This window comes from Zootermopsis nevadensis, unplaced genomic scaffold (genome assembly GCF_977971745.1).
Source record: "Zootermopsis nevadensis isolate Lab colony 2312 unplaced genomic scaffold, Znev_1.0 Znev_ptg000008l, whole genome shotgun sequence".
Lineage (NCBI taxonomy): Eukaryota > Metazoa > Arthropoda > Insecta > Blattodea > Termopsidae > Zootermopsis > Zootermopsis nevadensis.
Window position 1 is genome coordinate 6,921,608 of NW_028259140.1, and position 22,609 is coordinate 6,944,216.

Below are 22,609 nucleotides of genomic sequence, written 5' to 3' on the forward strand. Positions count from 1 at the left end.
AGGTTACACGATGGACAATTAAGAAATAGAATGATAAAACAATTAATTTCAATTACTGTCTCATTTATGAGCTGTGGCTTTGCAGTTAGTGATGTCCATCTACAGACTGGATGACTGGGTTCAATCCCCAGCAGAAGTAAATTTTTTTTCTAACCTGTGTCCAGACCAGCTCTGTGGCCCATCCTATTTCCTATGCAATGAATAATGCAGGTGCCTTTCCCGGGAGTAATATGGAAAATAATATGTACCCTAGCAACTTAAATACATTCTTGTTGCATTTGTTACAGTTTAATACACATACATGAATCTTACTGTATGATACTTTTCCATACAAAGGTTGAAAAAAATTAATACAATGTACAATCTATCATCGGCAAGGCGCAAGAATTTTGACAGGTACGTCGCTGAATAAAACGGTCCTGTTTCTTTTTCATTGCTTTCCGATACTACCACAAAACATACTCCAATTCCAAAACAACTGGAACGTAGCCACCATGTAGCAACTAAATTTTTACATGTTCAACGCATCTCAACGTAGTGAACGCACTCCCAGATTGGTTCTTGTTGTGCTGAGATGCATAGTGAAAGTCATGTTGGTAATTTGTATGAACTACCCAGGTAATCAGTGATACCAACTACTAATGTCCTTTCCGGTTGTTATTCTGCTGTAAGAAGGTAATAGTTTGTGCGTTTATGAATAAATCGTATTCCATCGGCATTTAAAGATTTGTTATGTCTTCTTGTGTTACAGTTGTTGCAATTTAAATAATTTATATTTCTGTATTTTCTAGGTATTTGTTTCCGTAATGTGAAATGACACATGTTTGGTAGCCTTCACCATATTCTTTGTACCATTTCTAACATGTGTTTTTATTTTGTGTAGAATAAACATGGGACGGTATTCTCATGAACCAGATAATGCTACTAAATCGTGTAAGGCCCGTGGATCAAATCTCCGGGTACATTTCAAGGTGAGGCTAATTGATTACGTATTTGTGAAAGTAAAAAAGATGCCAAAAGTACCAAAGTATTTTGGCGAAATGATACACTAATTGTAAATTTGTTGTACTGAAGCGTAACATTGATCATTCAATGCTTCTTGAGACTTTTATGGCAGTTACAGTTTAGATTGTCTTTTTGGATTATGATACTGTAAGCCTGTGGGTAGTTACCGATGTTTTCGAGGAACCTGCTTATATTCAGAACAAAATCGTTTCATGCTTATGCTTTTTGTTAGAATACCAGGGAAACAGCAATGACCCTGAGGAGAATGGCTTTGAGGCGTGCAGTACGGTATTTGAAGAATGTTATTGATCATAAAGAGTGTGTTCCATTTCGACGATTCAATGGTGGTGTTGGACGCTGTGCTCAGGTAAGTACATTTTTCTGACACACTAAGTATGATAGACATGTATAATTTTTAAAATTTTACTTTCACCTTTTGTTTTCCCTCCACCTGCAGTAACATGGGTAAAGTGTGTATTGTCAACATGATTGAATGTGCTGAAGAAAATAAAATGAGAGAAAGATTAGTAAAACATGTATGAGAGGTTAATATTGTATTTTCCTTTCACAGGCCAAGCAGTGGAAAACAACACAAGGTCGATGGCCAAAGAAATCTGCAGAATTCTTGCTGCAGCTGCTAAAGAATGCAGAATCAAATGCAGACTACAAGGGTTTAGATGTTGATCGCCTGGTTATTGATCATATTCAAGTGAATCGGGCACCGTGTCTCAGAAGGAGGACTTACAGAGCCCATGGAAGAATCAATCGTATGTACTCATGTCTAAAATCAATAATGGATTGGAAAAGATGTGCAAGGAAGTGGTTGTGGCATAGTTGAAGGGGAGTTAATGTAATATTTACATAGTCTGCATGCAACTGATGATAAAAACCATGTCAAAGTTCACTGACAATACCAAAAAGAGCCCAAATACAGAATATCCTGACCAAATATTTGACATTCTTCCTTCATATATGGGAATTCCCAAGTCAAGCTCAGCCTGGAAACTAGCTACTGAGAGATTTCTTTGTGGTTTTCTTAAATATAATCAGAGGGTTAGAAATTGCACTGTTTATCTGTAACGAAGGTGGTTGGTGCTTTGAGAATTAAGTGGAATAACTTGAATGAATACCAGTTCTCCTGTTAGAAGTAACATAGCGAAATTTAATGTTAACCTATATTTATTCAACAGTTCAGATAATGGTGAATATAAAGTGCAGTAAAACCTTTTTAATGCGGTTGAATAATGTACAGACCTTTCCTCTTTCAGCAATTTTGTTGTTGTTCCAGATTTAAATTTTTTTAATTAGAGGACTAATAAAAATGTTGTTTACAGCATACATGAGCTCCCCATGTCACATTGAAGTAGTTTTGACTGAAAAGGAAGAAGTGGTTGCAAAAGCCACAGAGGAGGAGCCAACTAAGAAGAAAGTGTCAAAGAAGAAGCTGGCTCGCCAGAAGGAAAAGATGATGAGGGATTAGAGATAAAAATCTGGAAACTTGTTGGAGTGCTGAAATTTCAAATAAATGTCAATAAAAGCTATATAAAAATTATTTGTCTTTATTGTTGGAACATTAAATGTATCTTCATATTCTCATGTTTCTCACAGTTCATAATCACAGGTTCCTGGCAGGGCAGTGAAATCATTCAGTAAATATTTAATTAGTTATACTGTGAGTTACGACATTAAGAAGTCCCAAACTAAGCCCCACCACCAGCCAGTCCCTGCTTCCTCTGTGTCTGTATTACTCCTATCCATAGGTAAGTTTCATTTTAATTCTGATGCTGTTGGAAACAGGTGTCTGCAGCAGCACCTATAATATTGTGGATAGCAAAACCTACTTTCTCTTCCAGTACCATGGCAAACCTACCATACATTTTGTTTATAGAAGGGAGGTCAAAATTTGATTATATAAGGGTTTAAAAGGAAAGAGACAAACAGGTTCAGTGCCAAGATGAATATTTTGCTCATATGGGCCAGTTCCTGATGTAATGTTTTGGTGACAAGTTTCAGACATTTTCCAGGAGGTGAAAACATGGTTATAGTCGTCAAGACATGACAATTATTGAACAAGCAGTGTGGCTCAAACACATGAAAGAAGAGTGTACTACCATACTAAATAAATAAATCCTACAGGGCTAATATTATGGGAATCTTTGTATAGTTCTTATGAATTGAAGAATGTATCATTCTTTACCTCAAGTTTTAAAAAAAAAAATCTTGTGTTCATCCTTATTTCAGAATGATGAAATAAATTGTTTTGTTTCATGAGATTGGGGTTCTCATGGCAGTAAAGATGTTCTTCTGGGTCTTTCTATTTCCACAGCAGCATGTCAGATTTAATTGTGTATTTTGATTATCAGAAAGTAGAAGTATGTATGCTGTTGATTATTCTTCAAAGTCAGTAAAAATATAAATACAAAGTACAACTAAAGTAGAGCACATTCTGTAACACACCATTGTAAGTTATTTTTTAGGCTAATTGATATGTAAGCTGTATCAGCTCTCTCCAATATTAAGATAATTTGTTTAAAAATTAAATGTTCATTAATGTAGAACAGATATTTTGGTGGTTGTTTTTTACAGTAGATGCAACTAATTGTGAATGATTAAATAAGGAGAGAGTTCAGTGCAGAGAGACAGTACTTGGGCAATAATTTATTTAACAAAGACCCAAAAGATAATATAAGCTGGAGTTGTTTATACATGCATCGTTTGGCCTTATTAATATTCATAAGTGATACACAATTTGTTATAATTGTTTAATCTACTGTAACTTTATTATTATATGAATTAATATGTAGCTGTATGACTGTATTTTGACAAGTTTTCTATAAATTTCAAAATGTAACATCATTTTAATTGTATATAGGTCTTTTTTAAGAAGAATTCTAGAATTATACTGACATCCCTCAGATCCTAGAAATCCTCAGTCTTATGTCTCATACTGAGAGTAAGAGTTATCTGTGGCTATACTACACTTAGGAAAGACGTGGGAAAATTGTTATGTATAACCTTCTTTGTCCTAAAGACCTGGCAGCCATATTAAATGACTGAGTTTAAGACTGCTTGGAAAAAGATGTCAGAGTTGTTTGTCTATTGCCTGCACATATTTCCCAAGGATATAAGGCATCAATTTAATGTCATAAGTGTTACTTTTAGTATCATAAAATTACACCTGTTTTGATGTCATCCAAGATGTTAAAATATCACAAGCTTTGACAACAAGTAATACTGTAGCTTAATATTCAGTGAAAGTCTTGGGTATCCTGAAGAGATGTCTCACCTGAAGTCTAACTCGCATACCAAAACTTTCAGCATGAATAAATAAATAAATGCAAGCAAAGTATGTATGGAAATCACAATTTTTAAATGTTCAATCAGTTTAATATATTTTAAAATCATTATTAAGTTATTCCTATGTAACCAATTTGTTATAACTGGAATCAACCCAACAAAAATAAAACAGTTTTCAGGAGAAACCCTCCAAAACACTTAGTCTACAGAGGAGGTGATTGCTCAGTCCCCCTCCCCCAATAATTTGACACATTGTATTAAATCTACGTTTACCTAATTAAAATATCTTAACACATCCCTTGGTATGTTGCCACATGAAATTGTTTCTGCAGATATCCTGTCCAAATAATCTCATTAGCAAGTTTACGTTACAGTTAAATTCTGAACAGATTCAGAATTCATCAAGAGATTATATGCCTTATGAATATAAGCAATAGTATGAACTTTGATAGGGTAAATAGGAATGTGTTACCAAATTTGTACCTATGATGAATAAATTTGGTATGCCAATTACTAATACAGAACAGTTACAGTAACTGTTAAAAGATACATGTCTTCAATGGATGTCAAGATGTCTGGCAGAAAGACTGACAAGTTCTATCATGTGCCATTATGTTTTGATCTGAGGCTCAAAATTTGTTTTTTTGCTGCCTTTGATGTGGCTTGTACAAAGCCCCATAACCAAACTAGTTGAAATTGTGATCTACAGTCATGATATGTTTTTCTCAGTTAGCATACTGTGAATACAGTAAATGCTGTAATTTAAAATCTTTTCCAACCTCCTGTCCATAGCTGTGGCATTAAACATAACATTGGTATTACAGTTAAAAGGAACCTCACCAATAGTTTACTTATCACAGATTCTAGTCTTCAAGCAATCAAACCCAAGGAATGTTCTTATAAGGCAACAACTATCACATTCACTCTGTACTAACAAACATTGCAATGCACTCATCAGTATACAAGATAACCAGCTTGTTCATGTTAATACCAAAAATATTGAACAAGTGTCCTTTCTTAAAATATAATGCTACATCATGTTTTTACAGAATGTATCTGGAATGAATTATGTGATGTCTAATAAAGCTTCTTCTACATGGTTGCTCTCCTACTTGAACATTCCATGAAACCGCTGATTTTATCGTCAACGTTTTGGCTTCAAGGTCAGTCCATTTTGACAGGATTGTGGGCAGTTCCTGCTGCTTGGTTTCAGTATATGATGATGTTTTTTAAGCAGATGTCAAGAAAGTGGTTCACGGGTTGTGTTTGGTAACATTAAACAAAGTAATCCTCCCCCTGAAAAAAAAAGGGTGTTACATGATTCTGTCTTTGCATTTATATACTGACGTTTTATACAAGAAGTCTTACAAGAGGAAGTGATGGAATAAGAATTAACCTTTATTATACAGAAGAAGGCATTTTAAACCCCCACACACTGGAGGTGCTACCAGAACTTCAACTACTGGGTTAATGGTATAGCAGAGCACTAGTGTGACACATATAAAACTATACTGTGTCATGTCTTAGACATGACACAAAGATGATAAGATTAAAGTTTGACAAATGAGATACCTCTGGCATGATAATAGTTTATATTATTGAATGGACAATAAAGTAATAGATTTTTAATGAGAAATGTGTTAACCCATTTCTAAGAATTGGTAGACTGTTGACTTTAATGTTCCTTGCCTTACTTAACACCTGAAGTCAGTCATTAGTTTGTACATAAATACAACCCTAAGAGGGACAATTTTCCTTTGCCAGTTGAATCAATACAGAAGTTGCAATATCAACTAAACCATTTGATTAGTAACCACAGCAATTTTTATACATGTGGAATAAAGTGTGGAGAATGTGAAATTGCATTATCTCGACGACTAAATTACATATCTGATATAAGAAGGCCAGAATTTGAGAATATTTCACAATTCACAATTTCTTCAATTCAATTTAATAATGAAGATTTATTATTCATTAAAATTATTAAGGAAAAAATTCTGTAGACTTATAAGAAAGAAAATTACGAAAAATAGTAAAATATATCTCTTTAGCTCCACATGTGATATATAAAATGATTCTTACCTATAAGAAGTCCAGCTACTATAAATGTTGGTGCAGGACAATACATATCTAACAGAGTAGCTATCACAATATTGCCAATGATACCTCCAAGTCTGGCAGCAACCATGGATATTGCTACACCAGTTGCTCTGGGAACAGCATATTTAAACATTTTTATCAATTTAAACATTACATTAACATTTTAATGAGAGTATTATATTATATTTATATTATATTATATTTATATAAATTTCATACAAATTAGTATCAACTTGCACTTGAGGGAGGCAGTGAAAGGAAATAGAATAGTTTTTGTTTTTTCTATTTAAAAGAAAAGAGTGGTTCATGTAATCCTTAATTTAAATTATTAAGCTCTATCAAGGAGTTCTGAGATTGATCCAGCAGCTCACCACATTAAATTCTGTTCAAAGTCATAACCTTGAACTTAATAACCCAATTCCAGAAACTTGCCACTTCTGGACAAAAACCTATGATTCCACATTTTCTCATCATGTTTCTAATGAAATCCTCCTTGTTTTCAGATTATGTTCCTTTACATACAGTTTTCAGTTTACGAAGATAAATAAATCGCAAGGGGCAAAATCAGGAGAGTGGAAAATGTGGTATCACAAGAATGTTTTGTTTTACAAGATATTTAACTAGAGGGTTTGTGACAAAGTTTCGCCAGGTGCCAAGTTCCCACATTTCTCAGTATTTTCTTCTAACCAAACCATGTAAACATGCTACAGCCCTTCAACAGTGTGTCAGATTTACAGAATGTACTTAAAGTGAACTAAGCCTTCATGATACAAAATTTCCAATGATATGATCTTGACATTTGATTGAACCTGCATAATATTTGTGTGATACTGTTATCTGGAACTCTTCCATCTAGATGACATCTCATCCATTTCTCTTCACTATTCATGGAGCTTGAATAAATACTTTAGTCTCAGAACTTTTTGATAGGCCCTTGTATAATGACTATTAAATTACTATATAAAGATAAAGCAGTCTTACCTTAAATTTGTTGGAAATATTTCTGTAATGAGGCAGTCAAGGGCTGCATTACCACAGCTGATGACACTACTGAACACAGCTGATACTATAAGATTTTGTTTTTTATTGGTGACAAAGTACATACCAATGGCACAAAGACCAGAAGAAAATGTGCTAAAGACTGAAACAAGAAAGGATTAACATGTGAGATGTATTCAGTCATTATTAACATGAGCAATTAATTCAATGGCATATATTTCTGCTATGAGATCCCTTAACAGCCTTTCCGTAAATTAGGCTTCTGAAAAATAAATGAGAATAATACCTAAAAATAATGCTTCTTAATTGTTTTTTTCATGTTACTCCAGCATGATGCTGTAACTTTATGTATCCTATGAAATAATAAAAATACTTCCCATTGGAAACTAAAATCAAATAAAATGTTATCAAGCAAATGGTCTCTAATAAAATGTAACAGCTACAATAAACATTAATATGGAATTAATTTATTGTTTTATGTGTACAGTAAATGTGAATACACTTCAGAACAGAATAAAATATTTTGAAATAGGTACTGTGGAGACAATGCCCTTTATGTTAGTCCTTGTCACCATATGATAAGTGCTCAGGCTGTAGGTGAAGGAAACAGGCTCCAAATCCAAATATGGAGGGTAACTGTGAATACATTCAATGAACAGTCATGGACAGCCAACAAGAATGGTAGTCCAATTCAGAGATCATATGGGGAGTTAACAACTCCATAAAAATTAGCATGTTATTAAATGTTACACAGGTACTCAGTCTTTAATGGATTCTTTGGAGGAGGGAAATTATGTAATGGGTAAATTAATTTTATATATATCACCTAGCATTGTTAGGAACAGAAAATCAAGTTTATCATTGGCCAGACATTCTGACCTGTGAAGTGGATGTGGGAGACAAGAGACGCATACAGACTTTTCATGCAGATAACAATTGGAAAATTAACTAGGAAATGGGAAAATAATATTAAGATAGATCTAACCACTTGCAGACTTTGGTGGTACTAGTGATGTTGAAACTTCAGGTATAATATTGCCATTGAGTTGGTTGTCTTTTAGCTTATAAAATTTATTATATTTACCAAGAAAGAATTTTCTGCCAAGCCTATCCATGAAAAGTACTGCAAGAATATTGCTTGGAAAAGCAGCTGCTACGGTAATAAGGGACTCCATGAATACATCACTCTCGATTTTATCACTGCACAGTTTATCCTTGGATTCCAAACCTGTCTTCACAACATATTCTGTTATTTCACACACAGATGCTTCTTGCCCCTTATGTGCTTGAGAATATGCATTAAAACGATTGAACAGTTCAGGAAACCACATCATCAGCCCATAATACCTGAAACAACAATGCTGGAATATTTATTGAGTATTATTTGCATATGTAAATGTCCAAAATGTGTATCAGCAAACTAATAACTTTGCTGGATGGGGAAAAATGAGACAGATGCCCATGATTAGGATATCATTCAGGGACCAAGGGTCTGTCAATGGCCATAAACTATGACATAATGCAATAAAAGAGCTGGTCTGGACCTGATGGTGAGAGTAGAAATATTTGTCCCTTGTAGGAAATAAACAATAATCATTGCTATAAAGCAATATGATAATAAATGTCATACCCAATATGAAAAGTAAAGTTGATTAAGATGGAAATAAGAGTAAATTTCAGTATTGGAGAAATAAATAACTGTCTGCTGTTGTCCGCAATGTCACTCATCATGTTTCGACATTTCCCAACTTTCTCCTCTTCTTTTTCAATTTCATCTTCAGTTTTTGGAAATTCATTTAGTAGTTCTTTCACCTGCAAGAAAACGTGGATTTAAGTAACATTGTTTCCTCTCAAGATACATATATAATTTATTTTTATATATAATATATTCCCTTATACTTATCCCAAATCCTAAATCATTGATCATAAATAATTTCATACAGTGATAATATGAGTTTCAGGAAATACATGTACAGAGATCCATAACCAGTGATTTAGTATTTTCAGTCCTAGTGTAGACCATGCAGTGGATTTGCATGGCTTTGTTTGTGGTTTATTTAGTGACCTGTCAGTACCTCAGACTATATAACATCAAATGATGGTATAATTTATGACAGTCAGAAAGGATATTGTAGGGAATGGTCATGGCCTTTTCTTGAGACATTATCCTGGCATTTACCTATAGAATCTCAGGAAATTCACAAAAACCCTCAGTCAGGACAGCTAGTCTGTGGGCCAAGATTTTTGCCTGTGAACACCTAAATATAAAGCAGGAGTTCTTATCACTCAGCAACCACATTCATTGATTTGTATGCGATTAATAATATCTCCTTATGTAGAATATGTTGGTTAAATATCATAGAGGGACCTGGTGATCATGGGATAAAACATTAGGGTTTTATTTAGAGTTTTGATTAAATTTGGTTATGGATTTTTCTTCTTACAGACTGAAAACTTCATATCTGTCAAAGAAAAGAACTTTAGAAAAATGTAATATTCTAGGCTTTCACTGTGGTTCAGATCCTACATTAACTGTAGGTTCCTTCTACTAACCATCACTCCGTCATGGGAGGTAACAGAATCTATCCTATGGGTGTCTCCATCTCAGAAATGGATTTTACTCTTGTCTATGGTTAACACAGGCCAGAAAAGGTGATCACAGATCATTCCTAAGGCCATTATATTCTGACCAATTATGCCTGTTATTGTATTCAATATTTTTGTCAATTGTTCATCTGGTAAAATGCTCCTCATTTCTTCAACTATTTATCTTACATATATTATTATTATTATTATTTTTCCATGCCTAACATAATTTAAACTCCGAAATAGTAATCAGTTACTGTTTCTGAGATATATTAAATTTGAACACAGTTTAATACTCATGTTTTTGTTAAAGACACTGCAAAAAATGCAACAAAATATGTCTGAACCAGGATATTACCCAGACATAATATAGAAGCATAAATGGGTACATAAATATATACCAACAAAATCAATAAATTCTAAACTTTTCAATAATTATCCACACAAGATAATTAATGCAAAATAAAAATACCAGTTAAAGAAAGTTTTACAGGCACCTTTGACTTGTGTTATGTGGTTTATATGACATACATCAGAGGACAATCTGGCTTTACACAATAAATTTACTAGTCTACACTGACAATAGAACACTTTCAAGAATGAAACTCACTGGATATAAATCATGCTGTTTTCCTGTGTTGATGTGATATATCTTTTTGAAAATGTTCAGTGCTCCTTCACGGTCACCTTGTGACAGTAAAAATTTTGGGCTCTCAGGAAGAAATATTAGCAGAATAGCCACAACAAAACTTGGCAGTGAACAAACTAGGAGAAATATACGCCATGAGTTGTACTTAAATGTTGGTGAAAAATATCCAATACTGCTTGGAATTATTAGCCATGCTAGACCTGAAAATTAAGAAAAAAAATCAACACATTTTACAATATTATTAAAAATAACATAAATGTGGAGATAACCCTGTGCATAAGCACCATGTCATGAAGGCATATGGGTGATCAGGTTAAAGCTGCATTCTTAACCGTAGCTCTAAGTGGAGGTGAGTGATCAACTACATGCCCCTGCTACTTTACTCCAGGGAAAAGCGTCAAGGAGGTTGTGTGGGCCCCAACGCTGGTTTGGATGCATGGCAAGAAGAAAAATTCCTGTCTTTGCTGGGAATCAAATTCCAGTCATCCAGCATAGAAATATAAAGAAGTGTATTTGCAATTGATTCGATTTGTTATGTATACATTTCTAGGTAAATTATATATCTAATATTACCTGTCAGATTTACTGTAGTTGCAAAACAATTAATCTAACTTAAACTCTCCCTCACAAGTTCAGTTAATTTCTTAATAGTAATAGTTTTTAATGAAAATAAATTGTTTTTGTAATGGTTTGTTCTCCAAAAAAGTAATCAACTGATAACACATCTATAGAAATTGTGACTCACATGCTACAAAAAGGTTTCCTAACGTCCAAAATGCAGCCATAAAACTTAACATTGACCCTCGTTTAGATTTTGGCTGGAATTCAGCAAAGTAAGACCATATAACAGGACCACTTCCACCGAGCCTAGAAAAAGAAAGTACATTTGTTACCAAAGTTCAAAAAAAGAAAAATTTACAAATATATAAAAACCGTAACAAAAAAGTTATAATAGCATATAATACATACAAATTTAAACTGCCCAGCGTAACAATTATGAAGCATGCCATGCACATTAAGAAATAAAATTAACAATTAAATACAATCTAAAATATTGCTATGATGCTCTGAAAGTCATAAAGGATTTCCAAGTGTTTTCAATCATTCAAAATAATTTGAACTATCTGACATAATTTACAGAGCACAAATAATGTTTGAGACTAATTTCCCTACATAAAAAACATACATACATAACACTTTATTGTACTATTGGGAAAATTAAAACTATATATATCATGTAGTTTAAAATGTCATCCATTTATGCATCAGGTGTAAATACGATATTGTGTATGAGGCATGTATCTGGACAAAAATCTTTAATTTAGCAGTAACTGCCTGTATCAAGCAAAAACCGGTTTGCAATGGAAGAAATCCTGTTCCATCAAGTTCCATTATAACAGGTTTCATTGTATGTACTGGTTCCTTGATACATTACATCAAAGTGTGGTATACCTAGTTCTCAACAAATACAAATAGTTTTCTTTTACAAGCAATGAAAGTGAACATACTACTGCATATACAATGGAATATAGTGTTCATTTAAAGAATGTGTAACATTGGGGTGGGGTCCGCAGTGGCCGCACCGTGTGAGGCGTGGGCCTTGTGCCGCTTGGACGCTCGGACCATGGGTTCGAATCCCACTCAAGCCATGGATGTTTGTCCACGTTTTTCTGTGTTGTTCAGTCCTGTGTACAGGTAGAGGCCTTGCGACGGGCCAATCCCTCGTCCAAGGAGTCCTACCGAATGTCTACAAATAAAGCCAACGAAAAAGTTGGGACCTGCAGTGCTGAGGCACTTGAAGAACGGGTCATTCCCAGTATCCAGTAACATTGGGGTATTATTTTGTAAAGTTGTTACTTTTCGTAAGACACCTTTTCCAAGGTTTTGCCTATAAATTTGAACAAGTAACTGAGATTGAAACAGAAAAGGTAAGATATTTTATTCGTTCCAAGAAACGATTTTTCATATGCATATCCATTTTATGTAATAATCTGTAACACAGTGCAGGCCTGCTGGCAAGGTTAAAATGCATGGATCCTCACCTCCACTTCCCCATAATTCTTCATAATATAATACTGAAGCACAGGTACTTTATCTTAGCATAGTGATGTTAGGTTAGTAAACTTGCTGCCACCCTACAGTACTACCAGCTTCATCATATTTTATAAACTGATTGCTACTTTTATATCTTGACACTGTTCTGATTCTTATTTCTACTTTTAAAGTTTTTAAACTAACATCTTGTTACTGTCAGAGAAATTATTCTCTTGTTGGTGACCCTGTGTGAAACATCTACCTTTGTTTTTTGTTTTTTAATTTCAGCACTATTATACAGAACTATTCATATACTAATACTAGAATTTGCAGTTCATACAGAAACCAGTAACTAGTTCTGGGCAGTCATTTCTTGCTATCTGAAATCATTAACAATCATTAACAAACTTAGAATACTTCCAATGGCAAATACAAGCCTGTGACAACCAACTATTCTTATTTACTTACGCAGCTCCATTGAGAAATCTGAATAGCATAAACAGTTCATATGTCTGACAAAAGCTGGAGGCAACTATGCAGATGGCATTCATTACTGATATCGCAATCAGCACTTTCTTTCGACCCAAGGAATCTGCCACTGAGCCCCATACATATGCACCAGCCATCATACCTTAAATACAAAACAGCATTCACATGCTTTAACAAAACCGTTCTAAAATGCAATTAAGAGTAACTTTTTATGTTAATTCTGGCATATAATTACAAAAGTGTTCATTTCCATTTAAGGGAATTATACCAGTAAAAGAGATGAGAACTATATTTACTTTAATTTATCAGCTTTTCGCAGAGCATAATTTGTTATCCATTAGCCTCATATTTATTCAGAATAAATGATCCACAGTGTTCATTAGCTATGAGACTGTCAGAGTTCATTTACATATATACCAAACACTGCTCATTCATTTCAACACCTTCTGAATTCTCACAATGAATGCAAGTTTTGATTTAGTTACTGAGAAGCCTCATTTTTTATAACTAAAACAGTATCATCCATTATTCCGAGTGAAATTATTTTGTAATATAAGCTGCATTAAAAATTTAACTATTTTATGAACATGTTTTGAAAGAAAAATATCTTCTGGCTGTTCCTGAGAAATCATTATCCCCAAACCGATGTACGTATATTAAGTCCATGTATAAATTGAAGCTGAAATACATGCTGAAATAATGACAGGAATATTTCAACATTAATTTACACATTGTGTTACTTATCACACAACACTGTTGCAAAATTCCATCTTGACAAAGTATACACATTTCTTACCTATAAAGATAATGCAGTTGAGCCAGCCCTTTGTATGCGTATTCAAATTCAAGTCGCACTGTGCTGATGGAAGAATGAATGACATGGAGATTACGTCCATCTCTTCACTCGTACTCACAAAACCACATGTAGTCAGCAGAAAGTAATGGAATTTTCCGTACCCTGAAATAGTACACAGTTTTAAGATGGATCTTATAAGAGCGCTGGTCATTTCCAAAAACTATAATGTAATATTGTGTAATGCGGGCACACCTCAGTTTCTCAAGACTGAATCTTACATTAAGATTTATGTTAATTTTCATTAGCTCGTCAATGAAGTTGTTCAAATTGTAAACCTAAATACAATTGTAAAATTTGATGTTTTCACGGCGATGAGTATGAAGATTTCTGTCTTCTGGGTTGTTGAGCTGTGTGGTCTGGTCGATGTTTACCAACGTTTCAGAGGTCATACTGCCTCCGTCATCAGGGCGATGAGTATGAAGATTTCTGTCTTCTGGGTTGTTGCGCTGTGTGGTCTGGTCGATGTTTACCAACGTTTCAGAGGTCATACTGCCTCCGTCATCAGGGCGATTCACGGCGCAACAGCCCAGAAGACAGAAATCTTCATACTCACCGCTGTGAAAACCTCTCATCGCCCTGATGACGGAGGCAGTATGACCTCTGAAACGTTGGTAAACATCGACCAGACTAAACAGCGCAACAACCCAGAAGACAGAAATCTTCATACTCACCGCTGTGAAAACCTCTCATCGCCCTGATGACGGAGGCAGTATGACCTCTGAAACGTTGGTAAACATCGACCAGACTACATAGCGCAACAACCCAGAAGACAGAAATCTGAATACAATTATGTAACAAGTATAGTTCCCTCTAGTAAATTACTTCTTGTTTAAGACCATTCAAATATGAGAAGTTGGATGGAAATGTTACTAGCATTAATATATTAATCTTATCAGATGCGTATATTAACTTACCTGTAAGTTCAATTGCTTTTTCAAAGCCAGCTTTCTCAAAGTTACTGCTTTTTTCGATGTCACGCTTTCTGGTTGTTGGTAGAGTTACTGTAAAAAAGAAAAACTTAAATACAGATATCATATTTGTTATTTGTAATGCCACAGAACGACAGATGAGATAAGATTCTACTTTCTGTAACTCATATTAAAAGAAGCAACAAAATGAAAAGCAACATTACAATTGCTCGAAATATAATTTGTCCTTTATGATGAAAGACTTTGAGATATGCCGAGTGTAATTACCGTTAAGTTCGATGTCTTTGGAGCTACCGTTTACTTGTTTGTCTTTCACATCACCTGCTGAAATAAGAACATATTATATTTTACAGCAAGAATCTTGAATGTTTCTTTATACTCAAGTCTGATCAAACATGAAGATTTCTGTCTTCGCCAATCGCCCTGATGACGGAGGCAGTATGACCTCTGAAACGTTGGTAAACATCGACCATACAACACAGCGCAACAACCCAGAAGACAGAAATCTTCATACTCATCGCCGTGAAAACCTCAAATCTCACTGATCAAACCTTCTCACGAAATGCTTGTTAATTATCTATAATACAATGTATAACTAACAAAAAACTTTAAAGTCCTATTCAAACAATTCTTTTCTATAGTTCGTGCTAATTAGCAGGGATCTCTCAGTGTTTTAAATAATCTCAGTTTGCAGCTTATCATCATTACAATCCCATAGCACCCAGGAGTTTCTGATTCTGCAACTGTGAAAAATTCTACTATAGAAGATCAGAACCACATCTCATTTCAGCCAGACCTTGACTTGAACTTTCTGTTTTAATCTTTTAATGGTTCTAGAGGTTTCAATGTTTTAGCAACTAATTACCACAATTCTGGCAAAAGTAATCAAGTGTCAAAGACTTGCTTAATTAATCCCACCTTTTTTAAACAGAATAATCCTAGAACGTTGGTGTATTCCTGTTTGAAATGTAACATAATGAACGTGTGTGACTAATATGGGCAAAAGAAACAAAGTCTTTTTGACTAAGCCAACCCTGTGATATGTGCAACTTATAAAGTACAAGTACAAACCTAATCCAACACAATGAAATGTTTACTGATCATGTAAACAACTAAATTCTTTGAATATTTTCTGATGTTCTACTAGTTTCTTTCTTACATTTTTCAGATTACCTCCATTCATTTGGCTTGGGTGCTACAACCAATGCAATTTAGCCTGATTTATTTGATGGAATGATTTTAAGCAACTGTACGAAAATAAATTTCCTTACTCGGATGATCCTTTCGGCCCAGTTCAGTTTCTACCATTCTACGTAGCGCCGAAAGTCTTCAATCTGAAAAGAAATAATTATCACGTTAAAGTAGACCTACATGAAAATTATGTTGCGGTGTCAATTTGCTTAGTACTTTGATTAGTATAGAATCATCGTCTGAAAAATATGTTTTACTTTGTGCAAATTAACAGAGATTATACAGTAAAATAATATGAGTTCTAGTGACATGTTTATGTTATAGGAGTCATATTAATGGTTTATATATAATCAGAGATCTGAAAAGTATTAAATTACATGAACCTAAGATATTTACTTCTTTAAAACCAATGCCATCATAAAAGCGAACTATTCGGAGTATGAACATAGATTTTTAATGCAAAAATAAACAAATTATTATTGTGTACATATTAACATCGTACCAATTAAGAATACTAAGCGGATTTTCACGTTAGCGGGCCTGAAGCAAAATCTTCTACCGTCAATTGGCGCATGTGCCCCTGACCGACGTATACGACGACGACGACGTAATTAGACCTTGGATAGATTTAATTAAGTTGACGCCATAATATATACGTACGATTCAAATCATATTCAATTTCAAATATCAGCAGATCCTTAATCGTTGAGAATCGGAACTACTAGCATTACGGCGTTTGTGACTTGGAATGACCCCAGCAACAAGACTTCGAAGTGGTGATATAAAGTCACCAGACATTTTATATAATGCTTGCACTGCACTCTATAGGGTATAAAATCATGGGCGTATTATCCACGCCTCCAACAAATTTCTAAACCTGTAACCTTGGTGTTGGAGTGGTCCTATTTTCCTACACAGAGAGACCACGGTTCATTCTTAAATGACTCAGAACACGTTTACAGATGGACCTCAAGCGTGGCGGGGCACTCGACATTTCCGTCAACACGTGATGGAGTACCTGAATGAGCAGTTTCTAGACAGATGAATTGGTCGTGGTGGTCCATAGTATTGGCCACTACAATCACCATATCTCACTCCCCTATATTTCCACAAAACATGGGGTATAAAAGCAGAGTACACAGAAGAGAGAAATTATATCATCGAATTTTCGATGCTGCAAGAAGAATGTATCTTGAATTTCAAATATCCTTACTTCCGGACACGACAAAGGTTTCGACAAGGTTATCAAAATGTGTAATAGAAAATAATACAAGAAGAAAGCCTTGTAGTAAAAACCCTCTATGTACACACTACAATATAGATACTCAAAACTTCAATAACAACAAATCAAGGGGCATCACAATGTTACTACTGATGTCATAATAAAAAAGTGGTAAAATACGTCAATTGGGTATTCAGCAAAATCAACTTTCTTGCTACGATCAGAAAATTACTTACAAAAAGTTTTAATCTTATAATTACACGTACTTAGACCAGGTCTTGAGGCTAGGTCAACCTAAGTCAAAGGCAGAATTTAGCTAAAGAAATGTCGCAATTTTGTGATGTGAATTTTCTGTTTGGACGACGGACAATGTCCAAAAGAACAGTTTTACATATTGTCATTCCATTCTACTGCAATCCTGATCTGTCTTATACGTTTGATTACCACTCGGAAATCCCGAACGCTATCAATTTTTACTGACATGATTTTCCTCTGTCCTTTCAGGTATATATAAATGTTTTTATATATACCTGAAGGTATATATAAATGTTTTTGTGACGAATTAAAGCATATTGAAACGCTGCAGACCTTCGAATTCATGCAGTAATGCCAGCAAACGTAACTGCAAATATAACATCTCTTATGCTTGAAAACGAGTCCTAAAGTCAATGTAAAGCACGTGCGTAACTCACAAGCTGAGAATCATTGCTCCAGCCAGGCAGGTTGGTGTAAAACGTGACGACCTAGACTTGCATTTAAGAGGTACCTACTTCTATCATAAGTTACCAGCTGCCCTGACACAAGGATTTCTTGGTATTCCTGTATTTCCGTGCGAATTCAGAGACAGTATCTTAAGATAAACTATAACTGTCTTCTAAATTCTTATCCACTGAGCATTCACATTTACCTCCAGTTTTTAAGCTAGTAACCTCCGTAGTCGAAACGTAATCTTCAAATAACTAATTACGAACCAATGAACAACGATGGTTCATGACTTCCGCGTAACATGAGAGATCGCAAAGCATCGATACCATAAAAATGCGCCTCGATTATTTCCAGTCCATAATTTTTTTTACAAAACAGAATAACCGCTGTAGTTCAAATAGTGGTCGTTAAAATCTAATTAACCAGTTAAAGGACGTTATTAATATAAGCGGTACAACATAATTATCTCAAATATATAACATGATAACACTGATCTATATCACTGTGAGATTTTGTTGACTTAAGTAAGTTGAGAATTTCATTCTCCAGTTAGATGGAGCTCCTCCACATTTTTCCACATTCGTGCGGGATTACCTAAACCAAACATTTCCTCAGCGATGGGTCGGACGAGGAGGGTGGATAGCCTGGCCTCCACGCTCTCCAGATCTTACCCCTATGGATTTTTATTTGAAGGGTTTATGTGAAGCAACAAGTGTTCTCTATCCAAATAATAAATTTGGACCATTTGAAAGAACGGATCGCTGAAGATGTTTCATCTCGTATCACACCGTATGTTCTCGGTCGTATATGGCAAGAGCTTGAATATGGTCTTGATGTCTGTAGGGCAACTAAAGGAGCGCATATCGAAATCTACTGAACAGGTAAGATTCTTGGAGAGTTTCTCTTTATTTTGAAGTTTATTTCATGTCTCTATCGTGCTTTGTTCCAAAACTATGACTGTTTGTTACCCCACCATTATTTTACGGACACACTGTATTTATGTTCTCACGGCAGCGAGTATGAAGATGGCTCTCTTCTGGGTTGTACTCCGGTACAAATTTACCAACGTTAAGAAGGTACTTGCTGCCGCTATAATCAGAACGATTATCCCCAGCCTCTCTCTCTCTCTCTCTCTCTCTCTCTTGTTAATACAACGAAGCAAGAAAAAATGCATAACCCTAGTGTGTGTTATTCGTGACTGATCAAGATCTGGCGCCAAGTAATGACGTTAGATCACAGACAAACGCTGTTACCATTATATAGATCTTAGGAAGACTTTTTGTATCCTTTTAGATGTGTTTCTAAATAAGATGAAGGTACGAAAGAGACAAGAAGACTGAATTAGGTGAAGGATGAAGAGAGAAAGAACTCCAATTTAATTTAAACAGGTCTGTTCCACTAACACAAACTGTTATTACAGGGCACTGGATGCAACACCATTTACAGAAACACTCTTTGAGGCACAAACATTATGGAACCTGTACGGTATTTATCTTGACCACGTCACACGTGGAAAGATTTGTTTACTTGTTTTTTGTCAAGGTCATCTAGTTCTTTATAACCAAATCGTGAACATATTCATTGTCGTTACAATACTATTTTCTTCTTTGGTTCGGGCTCTTTTATAGGCTGCTCGTTGGGCAAATGCAAGAGAGAAGTACTTGTCAAATGTGTTAATTACTTCTTTCTGCCGGACTTCTGCAAGCGATGGTTAGTTAATTCCAGTCGCAAGTGCTATGTCCGATTAATAGGATCCGGTAGGATTGGACCACGAAACCGAAGGAGAGTGTTCCGCTGTTGTGGTTGACGTAAACAAATTACGTGACATCAGTGTGTCATACGGTGATAACGGTTGAAGGAGAAGAAACTCATCATCACCACTATCATCCTGTAAGGAATTCGGACCAAGGCCGTTAAGACCTGTTGTGGTTCCATGCCAAGACAACTTACCTAAATCAAGTGACCCTGACTGCGACCCATAACACAGCGTTATACCCAAAGTTGCGGCCAAGTGGTTAGCACTCCGTGTTCGGAAGGTCTCTAATTCAAACCTCGGCCCGCAGACCGGCTATCAAGGATGAGGTTTCTTGTTCTTTCCAATTCATTATTCATTAATTATCCTGCCATTCGATGAGCCGGGATAGCTCAGTCAGTATAGTGACTAGCTACGGGCTGGACGAACGGGGTTCGATCCCCGACGGGGGCAGAGGATTTTTCCTCTAGCCTCTGCGTCCAGACCGACTCTGGGGCCCACCCAGCCTCCTCTACAATGGGTACCGGGGTCCTTTCCCGGGGGTAAAGCCGGCCGGGGCGTGATGCTGACCACTCACCCCCATCTAGTGCCGAGGTCAAGAAAGAGAGGAGCTATACCTCCACTCCCCCCAAGCGCCTTTACGGCACGTAGCGGGACAAAATTTACTTTACTTATCCTGCCATTCGACACTATACTGTAAGTCTACAGTTTTAGCTACTGACAGCGTCAGTAAATAAATGCATAGACAAAGTTGACTGTCTCTACCTATTATCAGCTAATAACACGCTGTATTAATTTATTTGTGGCACATTTAAGACGCTATAACCACCTCATTGCATAGCAATGGTGATAGGAAGATTAGTGAATGACTTGGAAAGGATTTGGAAGGAAACGATTATGGTACAGTGGTAATATCCCGAAATTTCCCTTTAGCTTCGTCTGTCTACTAGTCTGGAGTCACGGATCAAAGTTTCGTTAAGTTTTATAAGGAGAATTTTGTTTGTCTGTACATTCATACTTCGGTAAAATCGGATGACAATAATGGACACTTTACACATTTCTGCGCACACGAGTAACTGAGTGGGGAATCCCCCGTTATCAGCGCGAATGTTTGGGGAACCCTCCACAAGAACGCCATCATCTCTTCAGACAGGCGCCAGACACGTTGTCCACACATAGGCTACCGGCTCCAGATAAATGACATCATTTGGGGTACTCAGGAATTTACAAGCCTAATTCTGAGGAATGCACCAGAATTTCTGCGTCTTTGCGACACGTTGAACGGGTTATTTATTATTACAGCAAAACACGAAAACAAATAATAAATGGCGAATTAAAGTACAGGCGAGGTAAATGCGTCTTATTGTTTTTAGCGTCAATACTAAAGGCAGTCCTAAGAAATAAAAATGCAAAGTGAAAATTTTGTACACCATAGTAACAAGTCAGTAATTAAACTGCAGTTTTTAGATCCAGTGAAACGAAACATGCTCGAGTAAATGAGCTTGGAATGAAACGACCACGTGTCGATGACTCTCCAGGCAACCAGAGACTAAAAGTCATCTCAGAATTAATGAACTTCAGCCCGATAAAATATTGACACATCCAGCAAATATTTAAACCCATTTCTGATAGTGTTTACATGAAATGTGGACATTGGAACAGGAAATAATTCAGTCAGAAGAGATCTACTATTGCAAGACGATGACTTATTAACATTAATTCAATATCTGACATTCTGAAGATAGCTGTCTTCTGGGTTGTTGCGCCGTTTAGTCTGGTAGAATTTTACCGACGTTTCAGAGGTCCTTGCTGCCTCCATCATCAGGGCAATAGACGACAGCTGTGTTCTCATGTTTTAAGAATATATATATTGCATAGTAGACAAGAGCGTTATTATAGTTTAGCGCTATGGACCGCAAACCCCAGTTTTAAGTGGACGAAGTCTGATTTGATCAAATGAAGCATTTGGTATGTTGTAGGCTAACGAGCTGTGTCTGAACAACTTTCACAGTAATGTACCTGGAATAATGGGATGAGAGTCGTCTATATTGAAACAATAAAATTATTAATGTAAATCATAAATGGTAGTGGCAGGGCATTTCCTTAAAGACACTTCAGAAATTTATTACAAACTTCAGTCATGGAAATCGATATTCCGACCTAGAATTGAACCAGGTGCATCAATAATGATAATCACTAGAACGTAACGTTGGATTCTTCGAAACAACTAAATACGATGTTCAATTCTTACAATGCGTATGTAATAGTAAATACTTTCAACTTCAACATACACGCTGACTAAATAAGTATCGACTTATTTCGATTTGTTAGAGAATCCTCGTGTATTTTAATGGAGAGTCGTTTGAATCACTGCAGTTGATCAAACACACCGCACAATCCAAGTCTGCTCACGGAATGAAAAAAGTCTTATCGGAAGTTCGACAAATTAAATCAAACAATTTATACCGAAAAGAAAACTGAGAGAAGATGGTAGACAAATTAAACAAAGACAGCCCTATTGCCAGTCATCACAAATTACCATTCTCTTCATATATAATCTGTAACGCAATTGTGTTTTGACTGGTATTTACGACCTGTGAAACTTTATTTTACCTTCCAGTGTACAGCCAACAAGGTAGCAGTGTGGGTGGAAAGGGTCTTAATTAAAACATCGTAGCTACTAGTAACAGGCCTAGTGCTGAAACGAGAGAGGTCCAAAAAATAGGCTGTCCTTCAGTTGCTACACGCAACAAGAAAGTTAATTCGAATTCAGTGAAAGTTAACCTTTGTACTT

At 35.6% G+C, this 22,609-nt stretch overlaps 2 protein-coding genes across 7 annotated transcripts in view; one reads left to right on the plus strand and one right to left on the minus strand.

Annotated features, from left to right (window-relative positions):
• Nucleotides 1-543: 543 nt before the first annotated feature.
• Nucleotides 544-2,557, plus strand: RpL17 (ribosomal protein L17). The gene is made up of 5 exons (XM_022063949.2): nt 544-675; nt 884-971; nt 1,238-1,372; nt 1,577-1,772; nt 2,340-2,557. The coding sequence occupies exons 2-5, from the start codon at nt 891-893 to the stop codon at nt 2,483-2,485; spliced, it is 558 nt and encodes a 185-aa protein (XP_021919641.1). The 5' UTR covers nt 544-675; nt 884-890; the 3' UTR covers nt 2,486-2,557.
• A 1,091-nt stretch (nt 2,558-3,648) lies between these two features.
• LOC110829816 (synaptic vesicle glycoprotein 2B) overlaps nt 3,649-22,609 on the minus strand; it is a 38,727-nt gene continuing 19,766 nt past the window's right edge. For 2 of the 6 annotated variants that reach the window (XM_022063939.2, XM_022063938.2), the window contains exons 2-13: nt 16,216-16,278; nt 15,212-15,265; nt 14,930-15,016; nt 13,956-14,117; nt 13,139-13,301; nt 11,382-11,503; nt 10,598-10,836; nt 9,032-9,213; nt 8,486-8,748; nt 7,384-7,543; nt 6,385-6,512; nt 3,649-5,598 (exon numbers count right to left, since the gene is read on the minus strand). In XM_022063939.2, the coding sequence (XP_021919631.1) occupies nt 5,543-5,598; nt 6,385-6,512; nt 7,384-7,543; nt 8,486-8,748; nt 9,032-9,213; nt 10,598-10,836; nt 11,382-11,503; nt 13,139-13,301; nt 13,956-14,117; nt 14,930-15,016; nt 15,212-15,265; nt 16,216-16,252 (1,653 nt within the window). In that variant the 5' untranslated portion in view covers nt 16,253-16,278 and the 3' untranslated portion in view covers nt 3,649-5,542. Of the gene's footprint in view, nt 5,599-6,384; nt 6,513-7,383; nt 7,544-8,485; nt 8,749-9,031; nt 9,214-10,597; nt 10,837-11,381; nt 11,504-13,138; nt 13,302-13,955; nt 14,118-14,929; nt 15,017-15,211; nt 15,269-16,215; nt 16,279-22,609 lie in introns of all 6 variants that reach the window. The other 4 variants (XM_022063937.2, XM_022063936.2, XM_022063941.2 and 1 more) reach the window with 2 other exon arrangements.

Coding starts and splice junctions, on each gene's coding strand:
- RpL17 (XM_022063949.2), top strand. CDS start 891: ATGGGACGGTATTCTCATGAACCAGATAATGCTACTAAATCGTGTAAG. Junction 972..1,237: donor ATCTCCGGGTACATTTCAAG/GTGAGGCTAATT, acceptor GCTTTTTGTTAG/AATACCAGGGAAACAGCAAT. Junction 1,373..1,576: donor GTGTTGGACGCTGTGCTCAG/GTAAGTACATTT, acceptor TTCCTTTCACAG/GCCAAGCAGTGGAAAACAAC.